Source organism: Mastigoproctus giganteus, chromosome 14 (assembly GCF_048544385.1).
Source record: "Mastigoproctus giganteus isolate SK-2022 chromosome 14, ASM4854438v1, whole genome shotgun sequence".
Lineage (NCBI taxonomy): Eukaryota > Metazoa > Arthropoda > Arachnida > Uropygi > Thelyphonidae > Mastigoproctus > Mastigoproctus giganteus.
The window spans coordinates 36935962-36953411 of NC_143588.1; the positions used below are offsets into that span (position 1 = coordinate 36935962).

The following is a 17450-nucleotide window of genomic DNA, read 5'->3' on the forward strand; positions in this document are numbered from 1 at the left end:
AACTAATCTTGTTTACGTGTAATTTCAGATATACTTGGTACAAATCTGTAGTCTAAATTTATACTTAAAATGAAAGTTTTATTTAGAAAACTACTAACTTACATGGGGCAAAAAACATTACAAGAACAAATTCTTCATTATTAATTGCCACATCAAATGTTTCTTCTGTGAGATGATGCAGATGTTCTGCACCCACTGCATCTGACCACCAATATTCTGAGGTTTCCAACGATGGTGGAGTAAGAGGATTTTGAGGATCTTTCATAAATGCAATAAAATCTGCTTCCTTTAAAAAAAGGGATATTTTGAAAAATTACATTCAGTTAGATAATCTAAATAAGGAAATGAAGGTGAGCAGAATGAGCATATTAAAATTAAAAGTTATATTAGATAAATGAAAAATGGATATAAATTATAATTACTAACAAACTCAGTACATTTCCTCTTCAGATTCAAAATGGGAAAAATATTTTTTAGTTAGTTAATTCCTTATTAACATTATACAGAGGAACCCAAAAACATAGAAAAATACTTGCCATGAGTGTTCTACTCCACTACTTACGACAAGATTTTAAACAACCTCATTGGTTTGGTAGCCATATTCTATGTCCAGTTCACAATGTGTACCCTGCTTTTGAACTTATGAAAAAACTTGGTTACAACATGAATTCTCTGAGTACTAAACTAGAATCACATTTAAATTTATAAAATCTATCAACTTAGATGGTTTCGAAAATGAAAACTTACACAGCACAGAGGAAAATTTTGAATATTTGACTGTGAAATAAGAGAATAAACAGATAACTAAATAAAAAATAAGATCTGAAATGCTGCCTGCATTGAAATCATCACAAATTCTTATAGAGGGCAGTACAATGTGTACCCTGCTTTTGAACTTATGAAAAAACTTGGTTACAACATGAATTCTCTGAGTACTAAACTAGAATCACATTTAAATTTATAAAATCTATCAACTTAGATGGTTTCGAAAATGAAAACTTATACAGCACAGAGGAAAATTTTGAATATTTGACTGTGAAATAAGAGAATAAACAGATAACTAAATAAAAAATAAGATCCGAAATGATGCCTGCATTGAAATCGTCACAAATTCTTATAGAGGGCAGTGATGTTTATGTTCTCATCAAGAGAAACTCCTTAGAAGGCCCAGAGAAGTCAGACAACATTCTTCTCAAACCTTGGTATGATGAAAGATTATTATTATTATTATTATTATTTTTGGTTTTTAGGAGTATTAGCAACTAGGGCCATATTGCTCCGGGATATGCGGTGGTCATTCCCTGACCTTTCCGCATCCTCCGTATTTGGTGGTGACGGGCTCGAACCCCGGTCTAATCAAGAAGCGTGTGCTACGCACTGCTGCTCCTTCCCACCTGGCTACGGAGGCGCCTGGTATGATGAAAGAAAATTTATTCAGGGCACATAATGGAAACTTCATTCCTCTGTACACAATTATACCAGCTATCCCAAAGTACAAAAATCTGTTTCAAGATGCCATACTGAGATTGTAATTTGCAGACCTGTTACTGTTCTGAGATGAACTCAAGGACATAAGAGCAAAATTTGTCTTTCTGTAAGTCAACTGAAAACATGCTCGCTTCGGTTATCAAGGATAGCTAATCCAGTGGGTACACACAGGCATGCGCGCGCACACATACACACACAGGCATGCACAGGTGTATGTGTTTACTCTGTGACAGAGTCCAGACAGCATCCCTGAAATCTGAGTAGGAGGTACAGTCAATTAAAAGGTAGTCTGAGAATCTGCTAATGATGTTAACAGAACATGCAACTTTTTCGGGAGCTGCTAAAGAGACCTTTTTCTTTATTGCTTTTTTTTTATAATTTTAAATTGTTTTTTTATAATTTTTGATTTAAAATTAGTAGTATGGTTGTTATTTGTGATTCTCTGATTAAGTTAGTGAATTTGGTCATTACTTGGCCTTTGTAACTGTTTTAAGAAACCATAGTCGGCTTCTGCTGCCATCAATAAGAACATTTTAGAAAAAAAAAAAAAAAAAAACACTCCCATTTCACCTCTCCATTCGTTCCAAATGCCTGTCCAGCTCAGCCTTAAATTTATTTAGGCTATTAGCTTTCACAACAAAAGATGAAAGCCTGTTCCACCAATCAACTACCCGCACATCTATTCTACAACTATCTTTCCTCAATTTGAAAATGTGGCCCCCTCAGGTTCTTAGTCTGAGCAAGAGGAAGAATCCGATCAGCATTCAGCTTGCTCAACCCATTCAAGGCCTTATGCACCTCAATCAGATCACCTCGCAGGTGTCTACTTTCCAGGCACTGAATTTGCAGAATTTAAGACTTTCTTGATAAGAGTGACCCTTTCTTCCCCTCAACAATCTTGTGCCCTTCTTTGTATTCATTCTAGCAACTAGAATGAGGCCTCCAGATCTGTACATAGTATTCTAGGTGTAGCTTGACCATTGCCTTGTATGATGGGATAATCACCTCCTTGTCCATGCTAGCAAAATTTTTATGTATCATTGACAAGACTCCATGACCTGCCCTGGCAGCCAGTCTGCATTGCTCAGCGAACTTCATATTTGACTGCACAATTACCCCCAGATCTTTTTCACTATCCACTTCCCTGAGTGTAGTACCACACAGTTGGTATGTTTCTCTTCGGTTATCGCTACTCATATGAGTACTTTACATTTGTCAATCTTCAGTTACCACTTCTCAGCCCATTTTCCCAACTTATCTAGATCCAGTTGGAGTAGCATACTGTCTTTACTGTCATTAACAACTCTGCCAACCTTTTTTACCATCTGCAAACTTGGACATTAAACCTGATATACCTTCATCAATATCGTTGATAAATATAAAAAACAACAATGGGCCCAACACCAAACCCTGGGGAACTTCACTAACAACTTTTGTCCACGGAGAGTAGCGTCCATTGATTACCACTCTCTGTCATCTCCCACTCAACCATCCCTTTATCCATTGTAGCAACTTACCCTTAATGCCATACCTCTCCAATTTGTACAGCAGTCTTCCTGAAATCCAAGTATATGATATCAAAATTATTTTTGGTATTCAATTCCTTTGTGACTACATCATAGTATCCAATCAAATTGGTCAGACCTGACCCCCCCTTTAACAAACCCATGCTGTGTCTTAACTATTACTGCAGTATTGTCTAGATCAGTGGTTCCCAACCTGTGCTCTGAGGAGCCCTAAGGGCTCCGTATACACTTCGCAGGGGCTCCGTGGCTGCTCCAGGAAAATAAAATAGCTAGAAATTGAATGAAATTAAAGAATTAGAAAACTGGAAATCACATTCTGAATAAAACTTTGCCAAATTGAATTTTGCGCATTCTCTAGCAAACGACGTTCGGTCATTTTACTGCCATTAGCTTCAAAATTATTGTATTACGAGACAGACAGATGACCTTTCAGAATCAAAGTCTACCAGAGTTTTGGTTGCATTTGCAAGATGAATTCAAAATCTTGTCTGAGAAAGCAAAATTAGTATTGCTGCCTTTCTCAACTACATATTTCTGTGAAGCGGGATTTTTTGCCTATATGCGTACCAAAACAAAATACAGAAGTCGATTTGTCGGTGGTAGATGACTTTCATCAACCGGTGAAATACCACCACTTTGCTTATTGGAGGCTTGAAGTGGTGAAACCCATGTTTAGTCTCTAGAGCAAAGTTTCCGGAATCCCCCCCCCCCATACTTCTCCTTCAACCCATGCACGGTACTAAGTACTATAGGTTTTGATACCTTTCGTGTTTGGGGTTTTCATAAAAAAAAAAAAAAAAAAAAATGCAGAACCAGACATTCGCCTGCAATTATCATCAGTTGAACCTGAAATAAGAACACTGTGCACAAAAATACAACCACAGGTGTCTCATTAAATATTTATATGTTAGTTTATGTTATGTCTTAATCTAGGTTTACTGTAAAATATAATTTTATTGCATGGACATTGCACAATCGTTTAAATATCTCTTTACTTTACACTTCCTTATTATCTATCCCCTCTTCCTCCCGTAATACTACTCTTAAATACCATTAGCTTGAAAACATACGGTAAGCCTAAGGGGCTCCTCCATAGAAATTGATTCTAAAAAGGCTCTGCGGGTCAAAAAGGTTGGGAATTGCTGGTCTAGAAGATCCTGCAATGCTTCTTTAACCAGTGATTCCATTATTTTCCATGAAACAGAAGCTAAACTAACAGGTCTGTAGTTACTTGTGTCACCTTTTGAACCCCCTTTGTGAATTGGTGATACATTTGCACACCTCCAGTCCATGGGGACCTCCCCTGAGTCCAAGAAAGCTCTCATAATTATGGCCAAGGGTTGGCTTACTTCCTTTGCGGCCTCCTTTAATATTAATATTTTCAGAGCTTTTGATTTGATGTGAATATCATATTATGTAACTAGTAGAGTACAGCAGAATAGTGAAATTTAAGTGATTTAATTGTGGTAATTAAGTAGCTCAAAGGTGCTAATCATGTAGGTTGGCATTTATTTTTGTGTTTTACACTAAGAAATTTTATTTCTAGTAAGTCTATAAATAACGTAAAACAGTACATAACGGTATAGCATAACACATATAATGTAAACTTGAGAGCATAACATGTATTATTGTAATTAGGTATCTATAAGTTTAGTGTAGTCTTTACAAGTTAAATTGAATTTAAATGGAAACCATGCCTCAGAGTAGTACAACAAGCTCAAAGTGGTGGGAGTGCAGAGGCTCAGGGGAGTACAGAAGGGGTGAATCTCCTGTGAATGACAGCCTTACAAAATGTGCTGTTTGCGCAAAGTTAGTGGGTCTACTGGAATGAACCTATACTGCCAAGGAGGTTGTTTTTGTGCATGTTTAGTGCACTTTCCAAATTACAGAAAATTAGGCATGAACTCAGTGTTCTGATGGGCATTTATGAGAGCCTGAAGTACATGTGCATAACCTTGAAGGAATTAAAATTAGAAGCCCATCAAGGTCTCAGATGCACAAATCAATGCTACAGCTTACACCACTTGTGCATCAGGCAACAGAGTAGCAATCTCCAAGGCAGAAGGTGCTGGTCACAATGGAGATGGGTATAGTATGTAACGCTATTGTCAGGAAAACAGGAAATATGTTGTGCAAAACTGATAGATGGAATCGGACCAGGGGTACATCTGCCAAGGGCAAAAGTTGTTGATGTTGTAGAGCAGATATCATCTTTTAATGGCAAAAAAGGTGATACTGATACTGTATTTAAATGTGGGCACTAGTGATATTAACTGTAGAAGGTCTGAGAAATTATTTAGCAAGTACAGGGCAACAGGGTGAGAAAAAAGTCAATTAAGATTAAATCTGAAATTGTCTGAAATTCTGCCCAGACTTGATAGGAGGAAGTGCTTGTTGAGAGCCTTGCCATTCGAATTCGGCCATAGAGAGATTATGCAAGGCTCATAGGAATAGAATTTTTCTCAGTGTGTTCTATTCTTGTTAACAGGTGAGACTGTTTTTACAGGGATGGGAAACACTTAAATAAAATGCATAAAGTATATTTGCTGATGCAATTGAGGCAGTGTTAGCCAGGTCGGAAAAGGGATTGCTTAGAGAGTGCAGAAGGGGGAATACACTATTTTTACTCTTATAAACTCTAGTTATGTTAGAGTTGTTAAGAGTAAAAACATGTATATATGGTGCATGTATATATGGATGTATACCAATGCTAGTAGCAGAATAAATAAATTTGATGACTTTGAGATAATGATTAAGTCAATAAATGCAGACAGTGGGGATATCAATCACACAGGGTCACTCAGACATAAGGGTCTGAGTGAATTTGAATATGGTAAATACAATGTATACAGAAAGGAGGGAGAGGTTATGCTCTTAATTAAGAAGCATATTACATCTAAGGCAGTGCATCAGTCCAATTTTGAGTCAGTCTGGTGTGACATAAGCACTAGGAAACTGAATATGAGAGTAGGAGTAGGCCTAATGAGGTGCTGAGTATACCAAACAACTATATCGAGAAATGGGGTAGGCCAGTAAGTCAGAATTTCTTACAATTGGGGATTTAAACTTTCCAGCTACTGATGGAAAGTTTAAAATCCCATATAATAGTCTATAGCAGAATATTAGAGAGGAAATGAGAGAAAGCAGTATGCTTAGCATTACATATTATGCAAGAAAGCAAGTTTGTACAGCACCAGCAAAAAAAAAAAAAAATGAAATAAAATTTAAAAAACCTTCCCATTTTCCTTTTCCATTTCCTCAAAAATGTTTGTCTAGTTCTTCCTTCAATTTATTTAAGTCAAAGCTATCAACTTCAACAATGACAGATGGAAGTCTGTTCCAGCAATCAACAACTCGCTGGCTAAAGGCAAATTTACGCACATTTATTCTACAACTGTCTATCCTCAATTACAATTTATCCCACTAAGTGTGCAATTTGAGTAAGAAGAATCCCATCAGCACGGAGCTTGCTCAAACCATTCAAAGCCTTAAACACCTCAATGAGACCAACTTACAGGAGACTAGTCTCCAGATGCAGCAATTTTCAGTGTCTGAAGCCTTTCTTGGTGAGAGCACCCCTTTGTTCCTCTTGCCAATCTGCATTTGTTCCAGCAGCTCTATGTTCCTAAAATAAGGCCTCCAGACCAGTATGCAGTACACAAGGTGTGGCCCGACCATTGTCTTATACAAAGGGATAATCATTACTGTCATTATTGCAAAAATTGACAAAAATGAACATTAAGCCCCACACACCTTCATCAAATCATTAATAAATATAGAAAACAACAATGGGCCCAACACAGAAGTCTTGAAGACTCCACAAATAACAATAGTCCACAAAGAGCAGTGTCCATTGATTACCACTCTTGAATTCTGTATTCAATCATTAACCCCGGGGGCTCACATCTGGTGAATATGGGCTTGGCACACCCAGGGTCCTGAGCTGGATATCATCATTCTTCTCTTTCTTGGTGATTCCCTTCTACTTTTGACTCTCTGTCTCTCTCTCTCTCTCTCTCTCTCTCCCTTCCCCCCCCCCCCCTCTCTCTCTCAGAGTTACTCAGGAACTTTTTTTTTTTTTCTGGTGCAGCATAAGCCTCAGGCTTCCTTGCATCATATGGACGATGATAATAATAATAATAATCCTTTTATCGAAAGCAGCAACTTGACCTTAATGTCACACTGCTCCAATTTGTATAGATATTAGAGCTGGAAAAGTAATTAGAAAATGAGAATTGGAATATCATCAGTTTGGCTGAAAGAAGAAGAAATGAATCACTTATAAGTTTATCAAGTAGAAATCTACTGTACACCAATGGAAACAGTGAAAAGAGTGAAGGTGGAGTTGGGTTTCTGGTCCATAAAGATTTAAAAAACAACATTTTGGAATTCAAAAGTACATCACCAAGGGTGTCAAGACTAATACTCAAGATTTCTAAGAGGTACAAGCTGTGAAATTGTCTTCATTTTCACTTGGTGGGTACAGTCTGAGAGAGAGAGAGAGAGAGAGAGAGAGAGAGAGAGAGAGCAGTCGTCTTATACTTCTGCCACTACATATAGGCATAATATAACATTGTCTCTCTCAGAATGTTTGTTTCTTTTGCCTTGCTGTGCGCTTGTTAGGCGTGAGAGCGTAGATCGTAACAATTAGACCGATATCACATGTCCGACTCGAAGAAGACGAGAGATATATAGCTCAAGCGCTCGGACCAGTGTGTTACGCAATGTTTATATAAAAAACTGGAGCAAGAGTTACGATTGCGAGGGGAGAAAGAACAGTTTCGAAAAGAGAATATTGTCCGATTGTAACTTGAATCGGGTATTTAGCCTGTGTTTGTATTACGAGGACCCCTCGTGAGAGAAGATGAGTCTAGGTCTGATTGTCTGGAAATGCAAGGCGACACTAATATAATAATTCTCTTGATGACCCCTAGTAAATGTCTATTCGTTTTGATAGCAGTTTGGGTTTCAGAAGCATGTTAGTTTTACGAATCCATTTTCCCACCCCGGTAAAAATTAACCCGTGAATCAGGGCAGGCTTTCGGAAATACCAAAGGAGAAGGGGAAAGAAGAAGGATATATATATATAAGAAGGGGGAAAAAGAAGGAAGGAAGAGTAAGTATTGATAGTGGTTGCGAAGCGGTGTTTTGGAGCTGACATATAGAAAAAAGGCTATTTTCTCTGACGAGAGTAAAAAGGAAAATAATGATGCGTTTTCCCATAAATCGTTCCAGAGAGCTGGGAGGCCAGGAGGAAATTCCGTTGTTTTCGGGTAAGTCAATATTTAATTAAATTAGACACAGAATATAACCGCTGAGACACAAGCACCCACCTTTTTATCAAGTAATCTTTCTTTTACTTCCCACATGACTCCTCAAAAGGTGGCACCTTGATAAAGATGTACACTATCAGATTATTATGAGTGTATTGGGAAGTTATGAGCCTTTACTGTTCATGGATTGATTTATTATCACATTATTCATATCCTGTTCATGAAAACGATGAACCAGACAGAGATGTATTGAGGTAATATCTAGAACCAATGTACATATATACAAATTACTGTTTCATTTTAGTTGTGACAATATCCCTGTATTGAGTAATATATATTAAATCATGTTTTGTTGGATTAATCTTGTCTGATGGCCATTCTCTAGACACACCTTACTTATACACTAGTTTTATGAGCTATTTAAAGAGCCATTAATTGCGGTCATTCTGGGGGCCCCTTATCTAAGAGGGACCTCTGGGTGAAAATCACAGCGCGTCTAGATGTTGCAATTTGCTCTCTATTTCTCAGAGTAAATTTAGAACACTACATTATTTTGTCCTAATTTAAACTGCTAGATAGATCATTTGAAACCCAGAGTTTTCTGGATAGACCTCGTAATGTGCTGGCTTGCTGGAGGCTGAGGGATCCACGAGTATATTGATTAGGCAAGAGCACGCTTCGACAGAAAACTCTGTGGAACAAAGCTAAAGGTCATAATGATTTATGCACCAACATCGAGCCATGATGATGAAGAGGTTGAAGAAATGTACACCGAAATTGAAAGTCTTCTAGATGAGCAGAAAACCCACTACACTATTATTATGGGGGACTTCAATGCTAAGGTTGGAAAAAGACAAAACAGCGCAGAAAGGGGGACTATAGGAAATTTTGGAATTGGTGAAAGAAATGAAAGAGGCAAAAGACTTGTGGAATATGCAGAATCTCAAGGATTGTCAGTTATGAACACTTTTTTCAAGAAAAGGGTGAAGAGAAAGTGGACATGGAAGAGTCCAAATGGATTAACAACTAATGACATTGACTTCATCCGCACTAACAGAAGTTTTTTCGGAATGATGTTACCATCCTGAATAAGGTAAATGTTGGAAGTGATCACAGAATTGTAAGATGTACACTTGATATAGATGTAGGAAAGGAAAAAGCTGACTCGAGTAAATATTACAAAGGTCTTTGAGATAACAGAATAGGAGAAAAAGCAGTATGTTCTGGAACTTAAGAACAAGTTTGAGGTTCTGCAGACTGCTCAGGACCAAGATATCGACGAGGAATATTACAACTTTTTGAAAGTGATAAAGCCCAAGAAACCTATAGGGAAAAAGAAATCCAAAGAAGAAAAAATTTGTCAAGAAACACTTGTTACGATGAACCTAAGGAGGCAAATGAAGAGCAAGATAAACACTGACAAGGAAAAAATTCAGTATACTGAGTTATGCAAAGCCATTAGAAAGAGACTCAGAGAGGACATAAGAAGATTTAACACAAGGAAAGTAGAACAAGCATTAAGGAAAACAAAGGATTTAAATCAGCAGCCATGAACAGTAATACAGAAAGACAAATGATACTGAAACTGAAGAATAGTGATGGCGTACTTATAAACAGCAGAGAAGACATAATTCAAATAGCAGAAGACTACTATAGAGAATTATACCAGGAGCAAGGGAATTATGGATTGTAGTGGGGAAGATGGATTGCAAATAAGCAACACATACGACATACCCGATATTCTTCCTGATGAGGTACAACATTCATTGAAGAAAATGAAGAATCAGAAAGCCCCGGGGGAAGATGAAGTTACTGTAGAGTTGTTAAAATTGGGAGGAAAGGACATAACACAAAAACTGGCAAGGCTCTTCACAATGTGCATTAGAAAAGGTGTGATGCCAAGCAGTGGAATAATGCAATCCTAGTTTTATTGCATAAGAAAGGAGTATACCTCTTCCATGTCCACTTTCTGTTCACCCTTTTCTTGAAAAAAGTATTCATTACTGAAAAATCAGAAATTGTAGTCCAATTAGCTTGTTATCTCACATCTACAAGTTGTTCACAAGGGTCATTACTAACAGATTCGAAAGAATACTTGATGAGAATCAACCGAAAGAGCAAGCTGGCTTTAGGACAGGATTCTCAACTATCGATCACCTTCACGTAATATCACAGGTAATGGAGAAAGCAAATGAATACAAATGAATATAAATGGCATTTGTGGATAATTTCATAATCCACAAATACCATTATGCCTGGCATTTGTGGATTATGAAAAGGCATTTGACTCCATACAGCATAAGGCAATGTTTCGGGCACTGGAAAGACAAGGCACAGATACCCCACATAATGTGATTTTGAAGAAAATATATGAGAGTTCTACCTCCTTTATTAGACTAGACAAAGACAGTAGGAAATTTAAAATTGAGAAAGGAGTTCGACAAGGAGATACAATATCTCCGAAGCTGTTTACCGCTACCCTTGAGGAAGCTTTCAGAAGATTAGACTGGTCGCAGAAAGGAGTCAATGTGAAATTGTAAATGGTTTAGGAGAGTACCTAAACCATTTACAATTTGCAGAGACATTGTGGTCATAAGCCATGATCCCAAAGAAGTAGAGGAAAATCTTAATCAGTTATGCACAGTTAGTAAGGATTTTGGACTAAAGATGAATATGGCTAAAACAAAAGTAATGATGAACAAGTATGCCACAGAAAGAGCAATAATGATTGAATCAGCAGTAAATGAAAAGGTGGAGTCATATACTTATCTAGGACAAGTTATTAGCTGTAATAATGATAAATGGCTGGAAGTCAAGAGAAGAATAAATTTTGGATGGTAGCATTCAGGAAATATAGTCACATACTGAAGAGCAATATCCCAGTTTGTCTGAAACGTAAAATAATGAACCAATGTATACTCCCCACCAAGACTTTTGGAAGTGAAACTTGGGCATTCACCAAAAGAATGGAAGAGAAGCCGAGAACTACACAGCGAAGAATGGAACGAATTATATTGGGAATCAGACTGTTAGGCAGCAAACTCAAGTAAAGGACATTCTTATCAAAACTAAAGAACTAAAATGGTCTTGAGCAGGACACTTAGCTCAAATACATGATGACAGATGGACTAAGAAAATAACAGAATCGTACCCAAGAGGAGCTAGAAGAAAACCTGGAAGGCAAAGGCAGAGATGGATAGATGAAATTCATGAGTTTGTGGGTAGTAAATGGATGGCCAGTGCTCAAAAGAGAAGGAACTGGAAAGGCCTTCATCCTGCTGTGGATGAAGGCCTTTCCAGTTCCTTCTGTTTTGAGCTTGATGATGATGATGTTTTATGTGCAACAGTATCAAAAGGTTTCTTGAATCCTAGTATATGATATCAAAATTATCTTTTGCATCCTTTTATTTTGTAAACACATCGTAGTATCCAATCAAATTGGTCAGATTTCCTCTTAAGAAACCCATGATGTCTAAATGAAAACTGCATTCGGCTAAGGTAAAGAAAGCCAACATAAGAACGACGAGAAACTTCAGATACTTATGTGGAAAGTTAGTTTCCTGACACAGGACTCTAGCGCTGCTAGCACGATAAAAAGACAGTTGGTGATATCGATCTGGAGGAGAAATCGAGAAGGATATATTGACTGATAGGGAGGCACGGCAAACCATGAAATGATTGGTGGGGTGGGTGTGACAGACGACAAGCTACTGTGTAATAATTGGTTGGCATTATAATGTGTATTTTTGAGTAAAGAACGGTGCATAATAGGTTTGTGATGAATGATAAACAGGTAATAGTAGCGATGAATGTTTTAAAGATGGAAGAAATTTGTAAGGAAAATAAAACATTGATTGACTTTTTGATGAAAACTAAATTAAAAAAAAGTTTCTTTATGTTCATTATATTTTTTCTCATTATTAAAAGCAAATTTTTGGAGTTTATGAGTGTTTTTACTATACTGTTGATTTAGGTTTGGTTATGAAAAAAGGAAAAGGTTTCTTTATTTTTCGTTATATTTCATAACCTGACTTTAAATGGTAGGTTAGGAAATAATAGAAAAGATTTCCTTATATTTCGTGACCTAAACTTAAATGTTAGGTTAGGAAATAATAGGAAAAGAAAGAAAGATTCTTTATATACAGTGGATTCCGTTTATTTGGGTCACCGGTTAATCGGGGCAGCCGTTTATTTGGGGGCATTAAAAAACAGAACCCAATTATATGGGGGCATTAAAAAACAGAACCCAATCGAGAAAATAGCCAGGTTTTACTTCACTTAATTGGGACAACATGCCGCTTAATCGGAGCAAGAGACCGCAGCACTGGAGACTACCCTACGATTGTCTGTGACCGTACCACGCAGTTCGGTCGAAATTCTGGAGGTCACAACCATAAACCAATAAAAACAATTAGCAGTCACCTGTTTATTGGGCTTTTCTGTTAGTGCAATCTATCATAAACGGGTGGTAAACTAGATCTTATTGAATTTGCGATAATACCGACAGCTGGAATTCTGTGGGTTATTATGGTGAAATGTGTTTACCCTTTCGTGGAATCTTCAATCATATAAAAAAACTAAGGCGCATTTAGGGCTAGAGCCTCAAGCTGCGAACAAATTTAGACTATGTATATAAAGTGCTTAGCATCATAATACACAGCCATTTCTGAATAAACAGAAATTTTTAAGGTGGCATCGTTTTAGGTTATATCTCATATTGTGAATACCTTCACAACGAGTTGCCATGATATTGCACTACTTCGAATAAGTAACGCTTCACCTAAGGAGAAGACTAATGTTACTTATTCTCAGATAGGTACCACCACCCAGACAGCACCGTTTCAGGGCTATTTGGCCCTTCTTCAGTGAGTGGGTAGGTACCCAAGTGATGCAATGATGGCAAAAACAGTTATGAAGTATAACTCCACAATATGAGAGATGCCTGATGGTGTATGATGTATTTAGACTAAGGCGCATTTAGGGCTAGAGCCTCAAGCTGCGAGATATAACTGTCTATATCTAGAGCTGCAAGATATAACCTAAAACAATGCCACCTTAAAAATTTCTGTTTATTCAGAAATGGCTGTGTATTATGATGCTAAGCACTTTATATACATAGTCTAAATTTGTTTGCAGCTTGAGGCTCTAGCCCTAAATGCGCCTTAGTCTAAATACATCATACACCATCAGGCATCTCTCATATTGTGGAGTTATACTTCATAACTGTTTTTGCCATCATTGCATCACTTGGGTACCTACCCACTCACTGAAGAAGGGCCAAATAGCCCTGAAACGGTGCTGTCTGGGTGGTGGTACCTATCTGAGAATAAGTAACATTAGTCTTCTCCTTAGGTGAAGCGTTACTTATTCGAAGTAGTGCAATATCATGGCAACTCGTTGTGAAGGTATTCACAATATGAGATATAACCTAAAACGATGCCACCTTAAAAATTTCTGTTTATTCAGAAATGGCTGTGTATTATGATGCTAAGCACTTTATATACATAGTCATATAAAAAAATTAAATTTTCAGAATTTTCTCTAAATTCCTATTTTTAAAACTTTGTTGTTGTTGTTGTTGTTGTTGTAGTTCGGTTTAACGACACAAGGGCTACTATGGCCAAATTGTGTCTCCTAATCGTTAATTTACAAAAAACGTATTGCTAGAGAGATTAAATTATATACTTCTGTACAAACCAATATGTTTTAGATATAATAAAAGTTCTTCATTTCCTAAGATGCGAGATAAATCAGGTGATATATTCAATGTAGACAGTGACTGAAAAGTGTTTGACCGGATGGTTGAATGCAAGGGACAATCAACCAGGAAATGACGGACTGTAAGTTGCGTCTGACAGGATGAGCACTGTGGTGGGCTTTCTCCCAATAATAGGAAGAGATGAGTATGGTGAGTGTGTCCAATTCTCAGTCTTGCCAGTACTACTTCCTCTCGTCTGTTTCTTCGGAAGCCAGACAGCCACAGCTTTGGGTCTTCTTTTATTTGGTATAGTTTATTGTTAGTGTCACTTTTCCAGGTCTGTGACCATTTATTGTAGCAGGCTTTGCGTATGACAGACTTAAAATCAGAGAAAGGAACCTGAGGATGTTGTGAGAGAGTGGTTTCCGGATGTTTAGCGGCAAAGTCAGCACTTTCATTTCCCGGAATGCCTGAGTGGCCAGGGATCCAGCAAAATCTGATTGAACACACTGCAAACGAATAGCTGGGAATGAATCTGTTTCAATGTAGGGTGAGAAATGGAGGAATTCTTCCTTATGGCAGAGACAGCACTAAGAGAATCTGTGTAAATTATGGCAGATGAGATGGAAAGCTCAATTATCTTACTAAGCGCTAACTTAATGGCATATAATTCGGCTGTGAAGACGCTGCAGGCAAGCGGTAGAGTGGCTGAAATTGTACATAAAGGGAAAACCGCCGCAGCACCTACCGTACTCTCAGTTTTTGAACCATCCGTATAAATTTTACAGGCATGGTTGTTCATAGCATGAGCTGAATGTAACTGTCTGATATTGCAGGAAGGTATATTTTTCCCCCACTGGAGGAAGTATGTATCTTGAGAGACAGAAACATATGTCCAAGGAGCAACAGGTGTAGTTGTGTCTTGGAAAATTTCATTTAAATTGATATTCCAAGTCTGAACAAGCTCTTTTATCCTGATAGAGGCGGGTCTATTTTCATTTGGTTTGCTCTCGTAGAAGGTGTCCCAACGAGTATTATAGAGATACTCCCAACTTGGGTGCGATGGTAGACTCTGGATCTTAGCAGCGTAGCGAAGCAATAGTGTTTTTCTACGCAGATGTAATGGGGGATCATGCGCTTCAATATACAGACTTTGGATAGGAGAAGTCCTGAAAGCTCCCAGCGCAGTCCTCAGAGCACTGTGGTGGATCATATTTAGCCGTTTTAAAGTAGTGCTCCTGGCAGAGTCATACACTGGACAACCATAATCTAGTCGTGAACGGATTAAACTTCTATAAAGATGCAACAAAGTACACCGATCAGCTCCCCATGACATAGATGAGACCGAACGAAGTATATTTAAATGCTTTAAACAAGAAGTTCTCAAATAACTGATGTGAGCTTGGAAATTTAGTTTGCGGTCTAGTAATAGTACAAGAAATTTAACGGTATTAACAAGCGGGATTGGAGTATTGTTTATTTGTAGTTCAGGTTCCGGATGGAGAGCTCGCTTCTTGCAAAAGTGAGTGACAGTGCATTTCTTTTCTGACAATCTGTAACCGTTCCGTGAAGTTCAGGCCTCTATTTTGGTTATGGCAAGTTGTAGCTGCCGTTCAATGGTATTCATACTTTGAGATTGACAGGAAATGGTAAGATCATCTGCATACATATAAGTTTGAACAGTTTTTGGGATATCTCGTGTCACCGTGCTAACTCGGATTGAAAACAGTGTTGGACTGAGTATTGATCCCTGCGGAACTCCCTCTTCCTGTATGTGAGACGTAGAGAGGACGTTTTTGTATCGGACTTGAAAAGAGTGCAATTGCAGGAAATTTTGAATTGTTTCTGGCAAATGGCCCCGAAGCCCCAGATGGTAAAGGTCCCTAATAATACCATGACGCCATGTTGTATCAAATGCCTTTTCAAGATCTAAATTGACCATGACTAGATGTTGTTTCATGACAAAGGCATTGCGGATATGAGATTCGGCTTTGATAAGCACATCCAGCGTTGATCTATTTTTCCGAAAGCCATATTGTTGTTCTGGAAGGAGATTCTCTGACTCCAGGATGTAGGTGAGCCTGGTATGAACCATCCTTTCGAAAATTTTTCCCATGCAGCTCGTAAGAGATATTGGCCTGTAATTTTCAACACAGGAAGGATCTTTTCCTGGTTTTGGTAAGGCGATAACGAACGAATGGCGCCATGAAGAAGAATAGGCATTTTCGGTGAAGATCCGATTATAAAAAATTAATAGAGTTCTCAAGTCTTCATCAAGTATATGCTTTAGCATAATGTAATGAACTCCATCTGGACCTGCAGCGCTATTGGAAGATCTGTTTAATGACTCTTGAAGTTCTATTAATGTAAACGGTTGGTTGTACGGCAATGAGCGGCGCGTGAAGAAGTTGATTTTATACCGTTCCGCACCTGCTTTGATGTTCTGGAAGGTGGACGCATAGGTGGCAGAAGCTGATATTTTTGCAAATGATTCTGCTAATGCATTTGCAACTTCTTCAGGAGTAGAAATGTCTTTCCCTCTCCAATGAAGTATCGGAGAGGGCAGCCGAGTAAATTTGCCATTTAATGCCTGTATTCTTTTCCAGATGACTCGTGTATCCGTGTCTTTGGTAATGGTTGAGGCAAAAGCAATCCAAGAATCCCGTTTCGCTTTCCGCCTAACTTGTCTAGCTTTCGCTTTGAGTTTTTTATAAGCAATTAGGTTACTAGTGGTGGGATACTTACGGAAATTATTCCAAGCACGGTTTTTTTCCTGTTTGGCAATTAAACAATCTGTATTCCACCAGTTATTTCTGTGTTTGTGATAAGGCGTGGATTTTGGAATGGAACCATTAGCTGCAGTGAGAATCTGATTGATTATATAAGTATTTACTTCATCAATATTTGTCTTTGAACATAACATCTGTCTAAGAGTATTTGGGCAGAATAGCCTCCCCAGTTTGCCTTTTTAAACTGCCAGTTGGATTGTTGAACAGGATTCGAAGTTACTCTTGTTTATAGTGAGCAAATAATTGGAAAGTGATCACTGTTAAAGGGATCGGTTAAAACTGACCATGTCATGATTGGAAAGATAGATGGTGAACAAATTGACAAGTCTATTGCAGAAACAGATCCTGTTGCTAGGTGTATGTAAGTAGGAGATCCAGAATTTAATAAATTAAGGTCATTATTGTTCATGAATTCCTCCATCAATTTGCCTCTTCTATCCATTGTAGTAGACCCCCACAATGGATGATGACCAATAAAGTCACCAAAGAGACAAATTGGAGTTGGGAGTTGTGAAATCAGGCTGTCAAGTTCTGAATGCGGAAGTGGTAGAGATGGTGAAATATAGATGGAAACAAGGGTAACTGAAATACCAACTGCAATACGAGCTGCGACAACTTCTAGAGTGGTTCTCAAATGGATCGGCCTGGATGGAATGTCAGAGTTAACAAGAATAGC

The 17450-nt window shown here is 38.0% G+C and overlaps 1 protein-coding gene across 3 annotated transcripts in view; it reads right to left on the reverse strand.

Annotated features, from left to right (window-relative positions):
• LOC150075068 (protein disulfide-isomerase A5) overlaps positions 1–17450 on the reverse strand; it is a 755693-nt gene that overhangs the window by 116620 nt on the left and 621623 nt on the right. For all 3 annotated transcript variants that reach the window (XM_090388976.1, XM_090388975.1, XM_090388974.1), the window contains one exon: positions 103–286. In XM_090388976.1, the coding sequence (XP_090245102.1) occupies positions 103–286 (184 nt within the window). The remainder of the gene's footprint in view (positions 1–102; positions 287–17450) is intronic.